General features: G+C 32.5%; 1 protein-coding gene across 5 annotated transcripts in view; it reads left to right on the top strand.

Moving 5' to 3' along the window:
* Positions 1–3,495: 3,495 nt before the first annotated feature.
* The window catches only part of LOC105275077 (growth hormone secretagogue receptor type 1), a 157,767-nt gene continuing 142,769 nt past the window's right edge, over positions 3,496–18,493 (top strand). Inside the window, exons 1-4 of one of the 5 annotated variants that reach the window (XM_011331726.3) lie at positions 3,496–5,126; positions 6,511–6,852; positions 8,340–8,455; positions 9,903–10,065. In XM_011331726.3, the coding sequence (XP_011330028.1) occupies positions 6,759–6,852; positions 8,340–8,455; positions 9,903–10,065 (373 nt within the window). In that variant the 5' untranslated portion in view covers positions 3,496–5,126; positions 6,511–6,758. Of the gene's footprint in view, positions 6,853–8,339; positions 8,456–9,902; positions 10,066–18,493 lie in introns of all 5 variants that reach the window. The other 4 variants (XM_011331725.3, XM_026973380.1, XM_011331718.3 and 1 more) reach the window with 4 other exon arrangements.

Below are 18,493 nucleotides of genomic sequence, written 5' to 3'. Positions count from 1 at the left end.
AGGTCAAAGAATTACTATAAAACGCTATTAACAATTTATGTGTTTGACTGATAAGTTGATAAAAAAGACAATTTATTAGACTAATCAGAGAATTTGATATGGCATATTCATCAGATTTGGCTACTTCAGAGTCACTTGTTCTGGTTACTCCAACATTATCTGATTGATACTTATCAAGCGACGCGGTAGCGTCGCGACGCCAAGTACATAAAAATCAAAAATAAAGCTCCGAATAATGAGAATCAGTGCATAAACATTGAGCGTTACCAAGTTCAGTGCATAGACGTCGAGCGCTACCGTATAGCTTATCTGGACTTCATATCATTTGACAGGTCACATAAACTTATGATTAAAATATTTCAGGAATTAAAGCCGTTATCAAAAATCTAACGGCACTTTTATTATATAATATGGGTGCAAGCTTTCGATTGCGACCAATTTGAATAAGATTGATGCAGTCAATCTTGAAATATTATAATTGTTATGTTAAAATTGTGACGTTCCGTTTTCCATTTCCGTGGGATTTCAGACCACTCACGTACATATGTTCGTACATACCATGCAAAGCGATTTTGTCCGTCAAGCTGCCGTTCATACATGCATGATTTAATTTATTAAATTAAAACTGATTTTAATACTTGGATAATGTTTTATTTTAAGATAAATATATAAATTGCAAAACTTATAAAAAATTTAAATTTACTTGTTTAAATGAAATCATCGTGATAGCGTCGCAATGATAAGTAAATAATTCTTCTAATTTTGAACGATATATTATGACAATTTAAGATATAATTTGGAACATTTTATACTCATAGAACGAAACCGAGGAAGAAAGAGAGGGAGTGAGAGAGAAAATTTTAAATTGTCACAATTTATATTTGACAATTAGAAGAATTAAGGTGATTTGCACGATCAGATAAATCTTTATTATCCAAAATTTATATGTTGGATGAGATCTCACAGCAGAAATAAAATGGCATATTATTGCGGCAATACAAAAATACATACAAATAGTTAAAATTAATGAAACATAAAACTTTTTACAAAAAGTAATGAGATCTCTCTAAAAAAACCTTACAAAGGTAAAAAAATACGCCAAGTACATTAAAAAGCAAAACTAAATATGATGAAATCCATAATTAACTAGCCAAGTACCTAGAAGCGATTCAATTTGAGGATTTGTATTTTGAAATAATACTTGGCGTGCCCGGGTCGCATTAAAATGTACGTCCTATCTATAATTTGTGTAAACTCTATGTGTAAAGTATTTGTATTGAATGACTAATGAAAGGGATATTTATAATCACTCCGCTAATGTGCAAAACTGTAAACGTATTTGTTTAATATTACCAAACACAAAGATTTACGAGTCATTAGTGAAAATACTCAAGGCAATACAAATTTAGAAGAATGCATGTCCAATGCGACCTGGGCACGCCAAGTATTATTTCAAATTACAAATCCTCAAACTGAATCGCTTCTAGGTACTTGGCTAGTTAATTATGGATTTCTTCATATTTAGTTTTGCTTTTTAATGTACTTGCGTATTTTTTTACCTTTGTTTTAAAATTATATAGAAAAATTCTGAGAAAACATTGATATTTTCATTAACTCAATATTGACAAGTTTTTATCGAGGATTCGTCAACTGCCTGATAGATAGATCAAAGTCAGAAAATAATGGAGAAGATTGTAAGGATCACAAGGCTATTCTTGTTATTTTATAAAAAAATTTTAAATTATGTAAATAAAAGGCACCGAATTTATTTACATATCTAATATTACATAAAGTGTTTCCTCTAAAACTATTCATAATAACAAACAAATCCTTTTTTTATAATTTTATAGTTTTTATGGTAATTATATAGTTTAACGGAGCACTCTTGGATGACCTTGACCTTGACATATATTATAAAGGTCACCCTCCCGAGTGACCTTCAAAAGGTTTTAGCCGTCGCTCATTGTTTATTAAAAAGTTATAAACAAAATAAATTCAGTGATTTCGTATGGTTCTTCGACTTTTCACACGAAGCAAGGACTTGAAGTTGACATATATTACACAGATCGCCTCACCAAGTAACATGCAGAAGGTTTCATCCGTCGCTCATTGTTTATTAAAAAGTTATTAACCAAAAAAGTATCACGCATGGTTGTCAGCCCGCTTCGCGGGAGGGCGGGGGGGGGGGGCAAAGCCCCTCCCCCCCGCCGTGATACGTGTTTGAACGTCTTCTATTATAATATAAAACAATCGTGTATCACACTGAAATTTGTTACACTGGCCACGGCGGGGGGAGGGGCTTTGCCCCTCCCCCCCAACCCCCCCGCGAAGTGGGCTGAAAACTATGCGTGATACTTTTTTGGTTAATAACTTTTTAATAAACAACGAGCAACAGATGAACCCTTCTGCATGTTACTTGGTGGAAAATCCATACGAAACCACTAAATTAATTTTGTTAATAACTTTTTAATGAACGCGAGCGCCTGGTAAAACCTTTTGAAGGTCTCTCAGGAGAGTGACCGTTATAACATATGTCAAGGTCAAGGTCATCGGAGATGCCTCCTTTTCTTCAGGTTTACCCACTTCTTTTGTTTACAACTTTTTAATAAACAACGAGCGACGGCTAAAACCTTTTGAAGGTCACTCAGGAGGGTGACCTTTATAATATATGGCAAGGTCAAGGTCATCCGAGGGTGCTCCGTTAAATTATATAATTACCTACTAGTTATATAAATCATTATACTATTAGTATTATAATACTATAATTTCAGGATACTATAATTTATAGTGTGCTAAGGCGCCAACTATACAGAATCACAGTATCTTCAACTATATTTTTTTATCAGTGCGCAATTCCCAAGATATCAAAAGGAGGCCTTTTCGTTTAAGTCGATATTTATTTAAAACATTTTTACTTTGCATGACGTTATGATTAGAAACTCATTCACTTATTAAAAGTGAAGTGGAATGATATTTGCTTTAACATAGATAATTCATGAATATCTTTAAACGTTTCGAATCTGTCATCAAGTTTGTATTAATGTAAACAAAAAATATACAAATTCGACACATTTTATAAAGTTGAAATACTCGAAATATTCGAAAAACTACTTCTTCTGGACAACTTATAACATTTTAAAGATTCCAAAATTGATTAGTCTCCCAGTTTTACTATTGCACATAACATCTAAGTGCCTGACACAAAATACAAAATATAAATAGGAAGAAATAAATTATGAATAACTAGAATTATTTAAATAGTCTGGAGATTAGCTCCTGCTATACATGCTATAGAGATATGGTTTATAAGCTTTATCAAATATTTTTTGTTTTGTTTATTTAACACTTAGTTAATATAATGTAAATACAATATAAAATATAATATAAATACAATATAAAAAATATAAATACAATGAAATTAAGATAAATCTTAATTTTGGGATATTAAATTTTTGGAAACAATTCAAAATTTTCAGTTATATATAAGTGTGTTCTAAGTTCGTGTGAAGCCCGATCAATTATTTTTTATATCATATTGGACATTAATTAGATATTAACAATGTTTCGTAGATTGTAGTTGTATGCAACAATAGAAATGAGGCAAATTATACATTTTTAAAAATTTTTGGAATTTATTCCAGGAACATTCCAAACTTCAACTAAATATTTTTGTTAAATTGCCGAAGCATACCTATATGTGTACACCTGTGTGAAGAAAAGAATGTAAATAATGAATAATACAGATAACGAGAAATAAGATAACTTATGAATCAATGATACAAATATTAGAGGCATGAAAAACGTTTTGTCTTTTTTTCAGTATTTTGATATTATTATTTAAACGTCAAATAAAGTCTCGCTTTTTTATGTTTTTGAAGAGTTGGCAGCAAAGTTTGTGAAACGTATATTATGATTTAACAATAAACATAATTTCGAAAAAAAAGTAAACGCGATGAGCAATGAAAAGCAATTATATGTATGCTTTCCGTATTCAAATCGTTTTAAATTTGGGCTGGAAAGTTTTTTTCGCACGCGGCGTATTCATCCAACTTGGTGTCTTCGGATTATTACTTATCCTAGTCAATATGCAATATTGTTTAACTGTATAGTATTTTTTTCCAGATGTAGCTGAGATGCGAAAAACCTTTTTTTCGCGAAGGAATTCAAAATTTACCCGAGAAATAGCAGAAAATCGCGAGAGCAAATATTTTGGTGACTAAATTGTACTGCACATATTATTCACCTAAAGCGAAAAACGTGCAAAACGTGACTGAAACTTTTGCTAGTACACCTAATAATAAATAAAAACTAATAATAAATAATAATTAAGTATTGAATTTTTCTTACATGAACATTTCTCTCCATAATACTGGATTTCAACTAAAATTTGCAGACGCGAAGGAAGAAAAGAAATATTGCTGTAATGAGAAAAAGAGCGCGCGCATGCTCCTGCCGAGAAGGAGGCGCGTTCGAGAGTTTGTGGGAAGTTGAGTTCCGTGTTTCATTCAGTTTACCGGCACTATTTGTGCGTTACGGTACGGATTCGTTCCGCGGACGCATTTTCAGAGCCTAAGCGGGTCGGTGATCAGTGAGGTGACAGGAAACATACGTTAGATGCTCACGGTACTGATACCGAGATTATAATTTAGGATATCTCAGTGTGCGTTTCGTATAAGAAGTCGCGAAATGGTACGCTGCCGAAAAAGGCATATTTTGAACCATTTAATCAGAACAATTCGACGAGAATGATAATCGTACGTGCCGTACGTATGATATTTAACAGTGGTGATTTGCGCGCGTCAGTTTGAGTGAATTTCAGTTCGACGATTTGCTCATGGTGATATTGAGGGAGACAGTTTGACGTGCCGCAATAAATTGCACCGACGCAGCTGATTAAATCGAAAAATAAACTGTATTCAATTTTGAGAAATGGCAAGCAACAACGAGCTCGTGTATGACCGGATTGAGTTGTCTGTTCGAATAAAAGTGGATTATTGGCGATTTATAAAAGATGGCATCGCCAACGGTTCGTTAGAATCACATTAACGCGATGCATTCGCGAAGTTTCAGTGCCCATAAGAAGAGGCGATCGAAGAACTCGACTCAGATCGCATTTAATCGACCGTGTAATTATTTGAAATTTCAGCAAACTTGTTCATTCTTCTTTACTAATAAACAATTGCAGTCTATAGTAATTAGCGTTCTAATTAATTAATGCTTCAATAAGCATGATTTTTCAGTAAATCGTCGAATCGGCGACTACATCGTTAATTTTAATTTAATTAAAGTCCTAATTTGAATTAAAGACTAACTAATTGCGATCTTTCGATACCTCGAGAAATCGAAAATCACGAGATTGGACAGAATTCCGGCGAAATGATGCGAAATTCCATCAGTCGAAGGAATTACGCGTGGAACGCACAGTCAAATAGCGGTGAATTTAATTATGCGATGGTGATCGACAATTGCGTTCTCTTAGGATGCAAATGTGTCCATAATTACAGCATTATAGTGCACTTGTGTGTAAAATTTCGTGAGACTCGAAATCAAATTTGGCAAATATTCTCGAAATACTTCTGATTTTTGATGAGGCAAACTCAAGAAATGCCACTCTAGAGCTTGTTTTTTTTATAAATGTAGAATATGTTCTTCTTCTTGTCTTGCCAATTTATCAGCGAACTTTCTTTCAAGAAATTGCGCGGAATAAAAATAGAATTCCAAGTATTGCGTTGTGGATTCTTTGCTAAAATAGTGAGAAAGAGAAATCAGCACAGTATCGATTATACTATCAAATGGCTTAACATATTTTTTCTTATTAAATTTTTTCCACTGAATTGCTTCGACAACAAAAATGATATCCGCGAAACGCGGTCGCGCATTTTTATTTAACCAACGTACTTCTAGTTATTTTACGCTGTCAATCGAATAACGCAATTCCGTTACCAGAAAAAAACCAGCAAAGTTATTCTACTTTAATCGCCTAAAGCGCGAAAGAGTTAACAATGTTAATCGATCACACCGAGACGCGAAATATCAGAGAGAGAAATTTCCGGAGTGCGAATCCTCATCAAGATTTTTTCGTAAATTGATACTCTCGCTATCTCTCTCAGCCATTCCAATCGAAGAGATTTAAACCGAAGTTTTGTTTCAAAAGAAGGAGACTAATCGGGAGATTTTGCAGAGCAAACAATTTCTCGCGATTATTTCGGTCACGACAATCGGTTCTCCATCACGTCAAATGAAATAATTAACGGTGAATTAGCGCGACGAGAGGGACTTGATAATGTCACTTTACCTCGACACGTTTTGTCAACGCACGTCTCGTCTCGACAAAAGTGATTATCATAAAAGCCGATAAACGAGATCCACGTCGGAAAGGTCGTATTTTTGCATTCGTGCGATTCTCGAAAGTGAGTTTTCTTGGACAATTTGTTTTATTGAGCTATATATTACGATATATTGGTAGAATACTGATCAATAAAAATTCTAAAATTTCAAAGCTTTTGCCAGATTGGCGTGACGATGACCACAATTATCGTCTGTATGTAAATAGGCCTATAAATACATAACTCGACTATATAAAAAGCAATGGCAAACCATATGATAAATTGAGGCGGATGATAGCGTAAAGCTGCTGAGCGTGTGATCGTGAAAAGTATATATAGGACATGTAGGGATATATAAGTGGCCTAAAAGTGAAAAGGAAGATTGGTGGACAAGAAAGTGGAGGAAATTGCATTTTGCTTCGCGCTTGAAGAATGTTGACGACAATGTCCACGGTCTCGCTCGAATTGAATTCCTCCTATTACACAACGGCGATCGGCAACAGCGCGCTCGAAAATGGATTCTCAGGTATCCTCGCGACTACGATCTTTTGTAATCATTTTTCCCGAAGCGACGCGATGCCACAATCACAAAATATACTGCAAAAATTATTGAAAAAGTCGTTACGCAAAATTATAATGCTCAAATCACTCACATGTTCCTAAAGTGATGAGTCTGTTATATATTATATTACAAAGAGATATTCTGCAAAAATTAATAAAAGCTTTTATGCAAGATTTAATTAAATCTTTTACTTCCCGAAATAATTTCTCTAATTATACATGCAAATTCCAATACATCGTATTTTCTAAATTATAAAAACAAAGATAAATAAAATTTATTGTTTTTCTTTTAATATAATATGTAGAATGACTTTAATTTAAATTCTGACTTACGATAATCATGTCATGTATTCAAAAAATGTTGAACATCATATACAGGGTGTCCCGGGTATTAACCGACAAACTGCGGGAGCATATTCTACTAGTGGAAATAAGAAAAAATTCTTATATCGAGTTTGCTTAGAAATGCTTTATTACAAAGTTATAAACCAATATTGAAAAGAAATATGAGATAAGTAACAATGGAACATAGTGTAGAATTTGGAAGGTCGAAGATGTTTATGTTATGTGTATTCACATGTATTCATGTTCACTATGTTGAAACGATTCAGTATGATTGTTACTTTCACAACAGTAGCCGTTAGATTTCAATCGTCGTGTGAACTAGTAATTACTATCAGAATGCCAAAAGTGTTTTCAAATGAGGAATACACTGATATTCATTTCGTGTACGGATTCTGTGACGGAAATGCACGAGCTGCCGTACGAGAGTATCAACGTAGATTTCCTAACAGGAAAGTACCAGATAGTTCTGTGTTTAGTAATACCCATTTGCAATTACGTAATTTGGGTTCATTTCGACCTATGAATGAATATGATGATGTTCGTTCAGCTCTAAGACACCGACGATGTTCGGAAAGAATCTTAAATCTTTTTGATAATACTCCTACACAAAGTGTTCGACGTGCTTCAGCTCAACTGCAGATATCACGAAACACTATTTGGAGAACATTGCGTGCTGATGACAGATTCGCATATCATTACACACCTGTACAAGAATGACTTCCAATCGATTATCAGAAACGAGTCGAATTTTGTAACTAGTATGTGAATGCAGTAGAAAGGGACAATCTTTTCTCATCAATGATATTATGGACAGGTGAAACGACCTTTACAAGACGAGGCATATTCAATTCTCATAATAGCCATGTATGGGCTCATAATAATCCACATACTACCAGACAAAGAAACATAATTTTTATTTTTGTGAAAAAATCCGTTGTTACTTATCTCATATTTCTTTTCAATATTGGTTTATAACTTTGTAATAAAGCATTTCTAAGCAAACTCGATATAAGAATTTTTTCTTATTTCCACTAGTAGAATATGCTCCCGCAGTTTGTCGGTTAAAACCCGGGACACCCTGTATTTACGTAATTCACGTGTTTTCAGTAATTGAACCAGAGAACGCTACTTCCGAGCTGTACATGCTTCCCGCCTACATTCGAATTACATCCATGGTAACCTGCATTATCGTCATGATATTAGGAATCGTTGGTAATTTGATGGTAATTTTACTTTTAATTTATCACAAAATTATTGTTAATCACAGTTGTCTACAATACGAAATAAGGTAAATATTAAGATTAGGGGCGAACTGATTATACTTGTTTATAACTTTAAAACAAACGAGCTAAAACTTTTTACAAGTTAATCACAGCAATGAAATCGATGTGAGGTCACCCCTAATTTTAATATTAATCAAAAATAAAATGTGAGCATGTAATATCCTTATTCTCATAAAATTGGTAAATATTATACATACGTATAAAGCATGAAAATAAAATGTAGTCTCTCAGTTTCCTTAAAATAGTCAATAATATACTAATAAAATTAGTCTTTCCAAAATCAATGACCTTTATATACAATATCAAGATTATTACAATATCGATAATGTTACCGATGAAATTTGGAAAGCACATTGTAAGAGTATTCGAGTAACAAAATTCCGGAAGTAGCACATGAAGATAGATTAATGTGATTGGAGATACAGCTAATCATTACTGCATATATCTATCAATCAGTACTCACTATTCAGAGAGACCTATGTAAGATACAATACAATCACATGCAGGTTCAATCAAGTACAATCGAGTACACTAATGCCTTTCGATTTTGATTATTGACAGTTGAAGTCTAGTGTCTCTCATAGTCTAGTGTCACTCTAGGCCTCCGTTTTCTCCTACATCAACTGATGAATAGGCAGCGCTCATTGCACGAAGACAAATGCAAAATACGCGGATGACAAATACAGGATAGGCACATATCGCGCAGCATGTATGTATGTAAAACAAATAATAAAAAATTATGCACTTTTCGCCATCGCAACTTTTAGATTACAAAGTAATATTTAACTGTAATTTCAAAACAAAAATATTGTGTGTGTGTGTGTGTGTGTGTGTGTGCGTGCGCGCGTGTATGCTCGTATGTATTGTGTTCTGAGTGAAATTAGAAATTACATTTTTAGACTCTTCTAAAAATAAAAACAGATGCTCCATTGTATAATATTTATTCAGTTCTAGGAAAACCCAGTTTATTAAATATTTGTTAGATTGTTTAAAACATTGTACCTTTTATGAACACATTGTGATAGCGAAAAATACATAACCTTTTATTATTTTTATACATACAAGTCGGATGAAAAGAGTACAAAACCATTCACGTGATCATCCTTGTTGCCTGCGCATTTTGCCTTTATTTCGCGCACTGACTTCTTGCGTGACACCAATTGATATAGGAGCAGGCGAGAAGCAGCAGAACGCGAGAAATTAGACTTTAACTGTCAATAATCAAAATCACAAAGAGAGAGAGAGAGAGAGAAATTTTGTCATTTTCTCCGTAAAAGCATTTCCATCAGATCTAAGAATTTGCTTTAATTTAAGATTTTAAAAAAATTGAAAATTTAATGCAAGAAATGCGGCTGCTGAGGTTGTCAGACGTAACGTTTTTTTCCAGGTACCGTTAGTGGTTCTACAAGGCAAGGACATGAAAAACAGCACAAACATCTTCCTGGTGAATCTTAGCATCGCTGACCTGTGCGTGCTCGTCATTTGCACGCCCACCGTACTCATCGAACTACAAGCAGGACCACAAGTTTGGCCGCTCGGCGAGCACATGTGTAAGTTCGCACCAATGACGCAGCTAAGATGACGCGGATAACTTACTTTGATGTACCTGTTCCTATCCTCGTCCGCCCATGTGTATACATGATCGCTACCGACATGGACATGACATGACGATGATCCGCCAGCCGTCCAAAAATATATCGAACATCATCTATCTTCTCGATAGATAAGTCAAGATAGAGCCTCAGTTCTATCTTCTCCATTTTTATCGATCGCGACGTGCTTTTCCCTTTCGTGAATCTCCGCATATAGTTCGTTCACACACTGAATACCACATGACATGCCCGTAATTTTGCTATTAGTGACGCCATGAAAATCTAACTATAATAACTCACTGGCTAACGCTAATGCTATTAAATAGCTTATCTAACGATGTAACAAATAAATCTCAACACTTGTAAACCTAGAGAAGGAGGGGAAAAGGGAAAGGGGAGGGAGAGGGAAAGAAAGGTAACATGTAAATGTGATAAAAATTTTAAATACAAATGAAACTAAATAATTAAAAAAATTGTTTAACATATATTCTTTAATTGCTTATAATGAGAACTTTATTACGATGCGGATGACCAGACATATAAAATTCATTCGACATTCAATACATAAACATAAACCATGCATTTTTGAAAACATTTTACACAAATTTTGTGTTGTATAAATAATTTTGCTGCATCAAAAAGATATGTTTAATATCATCATATTAGCTTTCTGGGTCAGACTTTCCCCGTATACAGAGTATTCCAAAATAAGCGCATATGAAATACACCAAAAGATTCTTAGTACCAAACAAAGCAACTTTTTCCTTTATCAAAATTTAGTCCGAATGATAGTTTTTCGATAAGAGCTATTTCAAATTATCCAATTAGCGTATATATTAATCAAAACATATTTATATATATTTTAACAAAAAAGATAACATAAGAGCCAAAAAAGGTAAAATATCAAAATTTGAAAACTTATTTACTATTTTATTTAAAACTTTTTCCTATGGAAACTATAATTGTTTTTCTACGAAAACTATGTTCATTTAATAATACATGATTCAATATAGTATAATAGTTATAGAAAATATAATTCTATATATTTTTCAATATTTCTGTACATCTCTCTCTCTCTCTCTCTCTCTCAGAAATTTTTGTAATTTTTTAAGAAATTACAAAAGTTCTTAAAGAAATAAACAAAACAAAAAATAAAAAAAATTAATTCTCTTAATTTAAACTATAAAAACGTAACTGTTTATATACACATGCTGAATATGTTGAATATTTGTTTCGAATGTCATCATGTATCCTTAAACAATCATTATTATTAACAATAGGCAAATCAGTTTGCCTCTTCACCGTTTTATGCATAAAGCATACATAATTTTAAGATTTCTTTCTTAAAAATGCATTTTAAAACAATAACAGTGCTATATATTGCCAAATTTACTATTAAGTGTATTTTAATAAAATAATTTCATACAAATTTAAACCTTTAAAAAAATTTGGAAATGAAACGGAGAATGTAGAAAAGAATACTAAATTTTTGAAAAATATAATTACATTGTTATAAAACAAATCGAAGCTATACATAAAACTTTTATTTAAAATCTTTTTTTATATCTCGTAAGCAGTTCATCGTACATATCACACGATCATGCATGCATGAATGTGTATATAAGCTGAAAAGCAATTGTCATGTTAAGTATGAGCATGATAGTTTTTCAGTCGCTTTGATCTCTCACGTGTTTCATGATTATTCATGCAAATCTGAATGTGTATAAAAGCATATTTTCAGTCACAATATATTGATCATAGCGTCAGTATGAATGATAAAGATTCTCATCGTGAATTTATTGATGTTTATCGTGAGATGCTGGCTCCATGAAAAAAATGATCGTTATAAAAATAAACAGGTAAAAGAGGACTATTATAAAACAATATTATTAAATATTTTAAAATATTAGAAATTTTAGAATATTATAAAAAAGTAGCGTCAACACAATATAACTATACAAGTTTCTTCACACATTCCGTAGCTATTCTACCTGAAAGTTCAAAGACAGCTGTTTGACTTCCATAACTGTCATGCACGCTTCATCATCTATGGAACTGACATGTATGGATGACCATGTATAGATTTCATTCCATTCAGTGACATTCGTTTAGAAAAAAAGTTAAAAGGATTCTTTCACTTCTATAATATGAAATTGAGCACTTATAAAGAATTGTCGTCCCTTATTTACACAGGATTATATAGGATGATTCAGAACAACTATTTATTCTTGAGATGTTACATTGTTGAGTGACTTCTAAGACCACTTTTCCTCTTGCAAAATTTTGTTCAAGGCCTAAAGTTGCAATTCTAATAAAAAATAATCGGAAATCGAATATAGATGAAGGACGGCGCAACTCAGACATAAGCACTTATTGGCCCTTTGCAATCAGCTGATAAATTCTTCGTTACGCGTTTTAAATATTTCAATAAATTCCATTAATTTACATGATGCATGATTGCAAGCAAAACATTAAAATTGAAAAGAATATAATTGTAATGTAACAAATGTCATTATTACACACACATATTTGGAAATGCAGCTTTTATTTAACATAAATCACGGTTTGAAAAGTATATAAAAGTACATTGAATTTCCCTTCGTAGCGTTGTTTTGTCTTTGTTTCTATCTAAAGAAAATCTTAAGAAAGTTGGATGAATATAATTATATCCTATTTATATTGTAGTTCTTTATTATTGAACTGAACTGTGATAGAGTCAAGGACTTAATTTGAAAAGTTTAATAAAGTTTATTTCAAATGTAATGGTAAAAGATAAGAAATTTGGACAAACTTAATGATATCGGCGATTGAGCAAGTGCAAACTCTAACTGACGTCTTAACGCGGCGGACGTACAAGGCTCTCTATATCTTGAAGCTTTTGTATCTCTCTCTCTCTCTCACACACACACACACACACACAGAGAGGCTGCTATTTGTGATTTTCGGATAAATTCCATACATCTTCTGACCAACAGCACGTATCGGCGAACAAAGGAACACAATTCCAACGCAAACATGATCCCTTTTGTCAGATCGTCCAACGGGTGTTCAAGAAAATCAATCTTTAACTATCCTAAAATTGTATAAACTTCGCGTTCCTACAGTATTATAATTATAGAATTGATTACAATAATTATGCTTTATTTATTTACGCTTTATAACTATTACTTTATAATTTGTAACGTCGGAAGATTCGGAAAATCATGGTGGAAAAAACTAGGTAGAAAAATAATGTAGGTTACATATTTTTCGGGCACCTCCGATTGATTATCACTGTTAGAGTCACAATGAAGATTTTTATCAAAGGAGCCACGAAAAAATCAAAATTCGAAAAAGGCTTTATTCTAAACAATTACCATTACTGTAACACAATTTTTATACTTTGTTGCAAATCAATTTTTACACGACTTTTTTGTACGATTTCTTTTGCATCCATCATGTAAAAAGAGACTCAGGTGTACTTAACATGACTCAGGTGTACATAACTAGATTCGCTGGGATTGTCTATTCTCAAACATTAAAAGCTATATATAAAAAGAGAAATATGACAATCAATACAATCGGCGTTCGCTTGAGGGCATGAAAAAGTGAATTGGATTATTTATTGATTCAATTAAACACGATTCGCGCTTCAATCAAGACCTAACGTGTTCGTTTCCAACATTAAATAATCTGTTAAATCAATCCAATCCGTTTACTGTCGTCAAGCAAATACATGGATTGTGTTTATTACTGTGTTTCTTTTTTTATTTATTTTAGTGTTTAAGAGTGGCTAATGTTTTTCAGTTATTCGGCAAATAATTTATTGATTTAATTAACGAATTGTTGGTTTCCAGTGAATAAATATCAATGCGAAATGTCAATGAGATATAACGGTACGAACAAAACAGAAAAAACGAAAAAGTCATAACACTACTTTTTTTATAATGTATTCAGCTATTGTTCGATATGAGTATACCTTATTGTGATATTGTATACGCGATAGTTATCTATACTAATATATAAAGAGGTAAAGTTTGTTCCATTGTTCGGGGTAATCTCAGAAACTACTAAACCGATTTGAAAAAATCTTTCACTGATGGATAGCTTAGATCTTTCTGAGTAACATAGGCTATGTGCAATCATCTTGCAACTTCTAAAAATGTGCGCGTCGTAAAAAAATACGTTCTTTATGCTTTACATTTTCCAAATATACCGAGCGCGCGAAGCGCGCGAGGAACAAGCGCCAGCTAGTGCTATAATATAATCGACAGTTACATTGATAGAAGATTGTTGCAATATGAATTAATTCTAAACTATGTTTACCAAACGTAGTTATGTAAGTATAATATTATATTATCACAATAAATTGGAATACAACAAAATTTTATACAAGTAATCTACACATTACTTGCATCATGTAAATTAATGAAATTTATCAAAATATTTAATATGCAAAGCGAAGAGCTCATCAGCAGCTGATTGCAACAATCATAGCAAAGAAAGTACTCACGTCTGTCAGTGAATTGTGCGCCCTTATTTGATCTTATACTTCGTATCCGATTTGATTGATTAATTATTTCTTATCATAATCCTAAATCTAGGTCTCGAGCAAGATTTTACAAGAGAAAAAGTCATCTTAGAACTTACTCAGGAATGTAATATAATATTTCAAGAACAAATGATTGTTCCTTATTACTCTTAATTTTAATGTATTTGAAACTTAAAATCGAAGAGTGACTCTTTTCTACATTCCCTTGCTAGTTTCATAATAGAACACAATTTTATATTTTTGCAAAACTATATTGAATATAGAAAGCATTGGCAATGACTTAAAAATTGTATAATTTAAAAGTAAATATTTTTGTTTAAATGTTGTTTATTTTCCATGTTAAACATATATGGCATTAATTGTTGACATAATTATATTCTTATTTGAATTCAAAATCAAGTCTGATATGCATTTACATGTCATTACATGTTCCTGTTTAACAAAGAAAACGAACGGTAATATCTAAAAAAACTAGCGCCACTTCCGATTTCGCCACTTTCAATAATTTTTTAATATGTCATCAAGGTCCTCACCCTGAGTGACCTTCAGAAGATTTTAACCGGCGGTCATTGTTTATTAAAAAGGTATTAACAAAAAAGGTTTAATAGTTTTGCATGAATTTTCAATTACCCACGTCAAGCAAGAATTTGACCTTGACATATATTATAGAGGTTATCGCTATCACAATATCGAAATATTTATGATCATAAAGTTCTGTACATCTGGTGAAATTACAAGATGAAGTACTGTATTATGAGTTTTTATAACCGACAGTCAAAGCGGATTATCTCAATGAACGATTAAGACATTTAAGCAGAGCATTCATGGAGAATTAGTTAAAAATAGCTGCAAGGGTCAAGATAAGGTAATCCTGCTTTATAATAATGTCAGACCTCATGTTGTTGCTGCGACTAAAATATGCGACATAGAATCGAAATGGGAAATTCTTTAGTCCAGCTTATGCTACAGATTGCACCATCTAATTTTTCTTCCTCAGATCGATGCATCATCTAACATACGGATCTAAAATGTTAAAACAGTTAAAAACTAGACAGATACATTTATTGATTCAAACAATGGGCCATTTTGTAGAAGCGAAATTATTAAATATTAATTAATATTAAAGATATAATAATTAAATATTTTGATTATTTTATTTTTATTGATTCAAACAATGGGTCATTTTGTAGAAACGAAATTATTAAATATTACTTAATGTTAAATATATAATAATTAAAAATTGCTTAAATATATTAAATTAAATGATAAAATTATCTGAAAAGTGACAGAAAATAATGGATAATGATGATAGATATTTCGATTGAATATGGTACATATTGCTTTGTTATTATTCATAAAAAAAGATATTGCTAAAAATCTTAAAAATGTTTGCAAGTCTAAAATGCTTCAAATATTACTGGTCATGTCACAAAAGCTTTCTTTAAACATTCTAAGACAAACATTCTAATACGAAAATGACGAGAAAGCAATTAACCTCGTTTCATTATTGAACCATTAAAAAGAAAACAGAAAATCTCTTCTTTTTTCAAATCATATTAAATCTAATTCGGTCTTATCTTACTCATTTACATATTTCATTTAATCGCTCATTATCTATTTGAAACGCTTTTTAAAAATAAAAAAAAATAATAAGAATTCTTCTTGTATAATGTTCCGTGATATTATTATCATCACAGGAATTGGCATAATTCTGTAAAGAATCTCCAGCATTTAAATTTTGGTTTTATTAGTACAATGCAACTCGTTGTAATGCTCACAGCGCGCTCGTCGCCAGATTCGCATAGTTAGGGCGAGCTCGCGAGCGCACTACGAATTGCTCGCGAGGCGCTCGCAGCGATCCATTTGCGGTCGGTCTTTCCAACGAACACAAAGAGATTCGCAGCTCTAGTGGGGACGTCTTTTCGAACGTTCGTCAGGACGTTCGTTTGGACGTGTCAGCGAATAACAAACAGTCAAATATGGCTGCGATATCTGAAGAATTTGCTTTGCGATTAATTGAAACTTATAAAAATTTTCGATTCTTCCAAGCAGGTACCCAAAGTCGGTAGGAAACATCCTGATAAAATTTTAGTATTGGGCACTAACGCACTGAAATTCCAAAATCAGGAGTTCTGATCCAGCTCGTTTTTCATATAACTCGGTGTGCCACCATCGCTGAGATTTTCTTTGCTTTTTAAGCAAATTACATGTAACTACAATTGCTCCACTGCACAAAAAGAGGTCTTCGACAATTTCGTCGCACACGGTCGTAAAGCATTCCCGCAAAAAAATGAACTGAATTCAGATACTTGACGCTGGCACGTTCGCGACGCGCTCGTATCGCGCTCGGCTCGCGAACGTATCGAACGTTGTTCGCGGCGCACTCAGCGCACCACGAGCATTACATTACGCGTTGCATTACAGGCTGAGTTTGTCAAATGTATAAGTACGCCGCTTAAGAAGGTAAAGAAAGGTTTCGAATTACGTTTTGTAATTATTGTGGCCATAAACGTAGTAAGAATAGACTGCGCGTTCCTTACCTTTCCCATGTAGAGACAATGTACAAACTTTAAAAAGAGACAACATGTTTTAGGTCGGCATTCTCTCTCTCTCTCTCTCTCTCTCTCCCTCCCTCCCTCCCTCCCTCCTTTCCTCCCACCCTCCCACAAAATTTGAACATATCCGATATAATAATGCTACAAATCTGTTAAATAGAGATTTATCTAGTTAAGATATAATTTGAAACATTTTATACTCATAGAACGAAACCGAGAAAGAAAGAGAGAGGAAGAGAGAAGAATATTTTAAATTGTCACAATTTATATTTGACAATTAGAAGTATTAAGAAGATTTGCACGATTAGATCTTTATTATCCACACATTTTTATGCTGGATGAGATCTCACAGCAGAAATAAAATGGCATATTATTGCGACAATAGAAAAATACATAAAAATATTTAAAATTAATGAAATTAAAAAATTTTTACAAAAAGTAATGAGATCCCTTTAAAAAAACCTTACAAAGGTAAAAAATACGCCAAGTACATAAAAAAGCAAAACTAAATATGAAATCCATAGCTAACTAGCAAAGTACCTAGATTTCAGTTCAATTCAGTTTGAGGATTTGTAATTTGAAATAATATTTGGCGTGCCCGGGTCGCAATGGATATGTATTCTTCCAAATTTGTACTGCCTTGAGTATTTTCACTAATAACTCGTAAATCTTTGTATTTGGTAATATTAAAACATATACGTTTACAGTTTTGCACATTAGCAAAGTGATTATAAATATCCCTTTTCATTATTCACTCTATACAAATAATTTACACATAGAGTTTACACAAATTATAGATAGGACGTACGTTTTAATGCGACCCGGACACACCAAGTATTATTTCAAATTACAAATCCTCAAACTGAATTGCTTCTAGGTACTTGGCTAATTAGCTATGGATTTCATCATAGTTAGTTTTGCTTTTTTATGTATTTGGCGTATTTTTTACCTTTGTAAGGTTTTTCTAGAGTAACTGTGTTACCAGACTTTTGACTTTTGATTTGTATTTTTTTACCTTTAGTACACTCTCTGAAGATTTTTATTTTTTATTTTTGCATTAATAATTTCAAGAAACTTGCTTTTCTTTATGTGTATCATAATTGCACATTGCATATATGCATAATTAAATCGATGTTCGAAAATAGCTAAATATTATAATATAACGAAGCTATCAAAGTCATTACAATATTTACGAGTATTTTGACATGCCTAAGCGTGTGAAAGTTCAATTCTGTCATTGGTAAACTTTCAAAAATTATTATAACTCGTCGTATTTTCATATTAGAATATTTATCTTAGG

The sequence above is a fragment of the Ooceraea biroi genome, chromosome 1 (genome assembly GCF_003672135.1).
Source record: "Ooceraea biroi isolate clonal line C1 chromosome 1, Obir_v5.4, whole genome shotgun sequence".
Lineage (NCBI taxonomy): Eukaryota > Metazoa > Arthropoda > Insecta > Hymenoptera > Formicidae > Ooceraea > Ooceraea biroi.
This window is presented reverse-complemented; position numbering and strand designations above follow the sequence as displayed.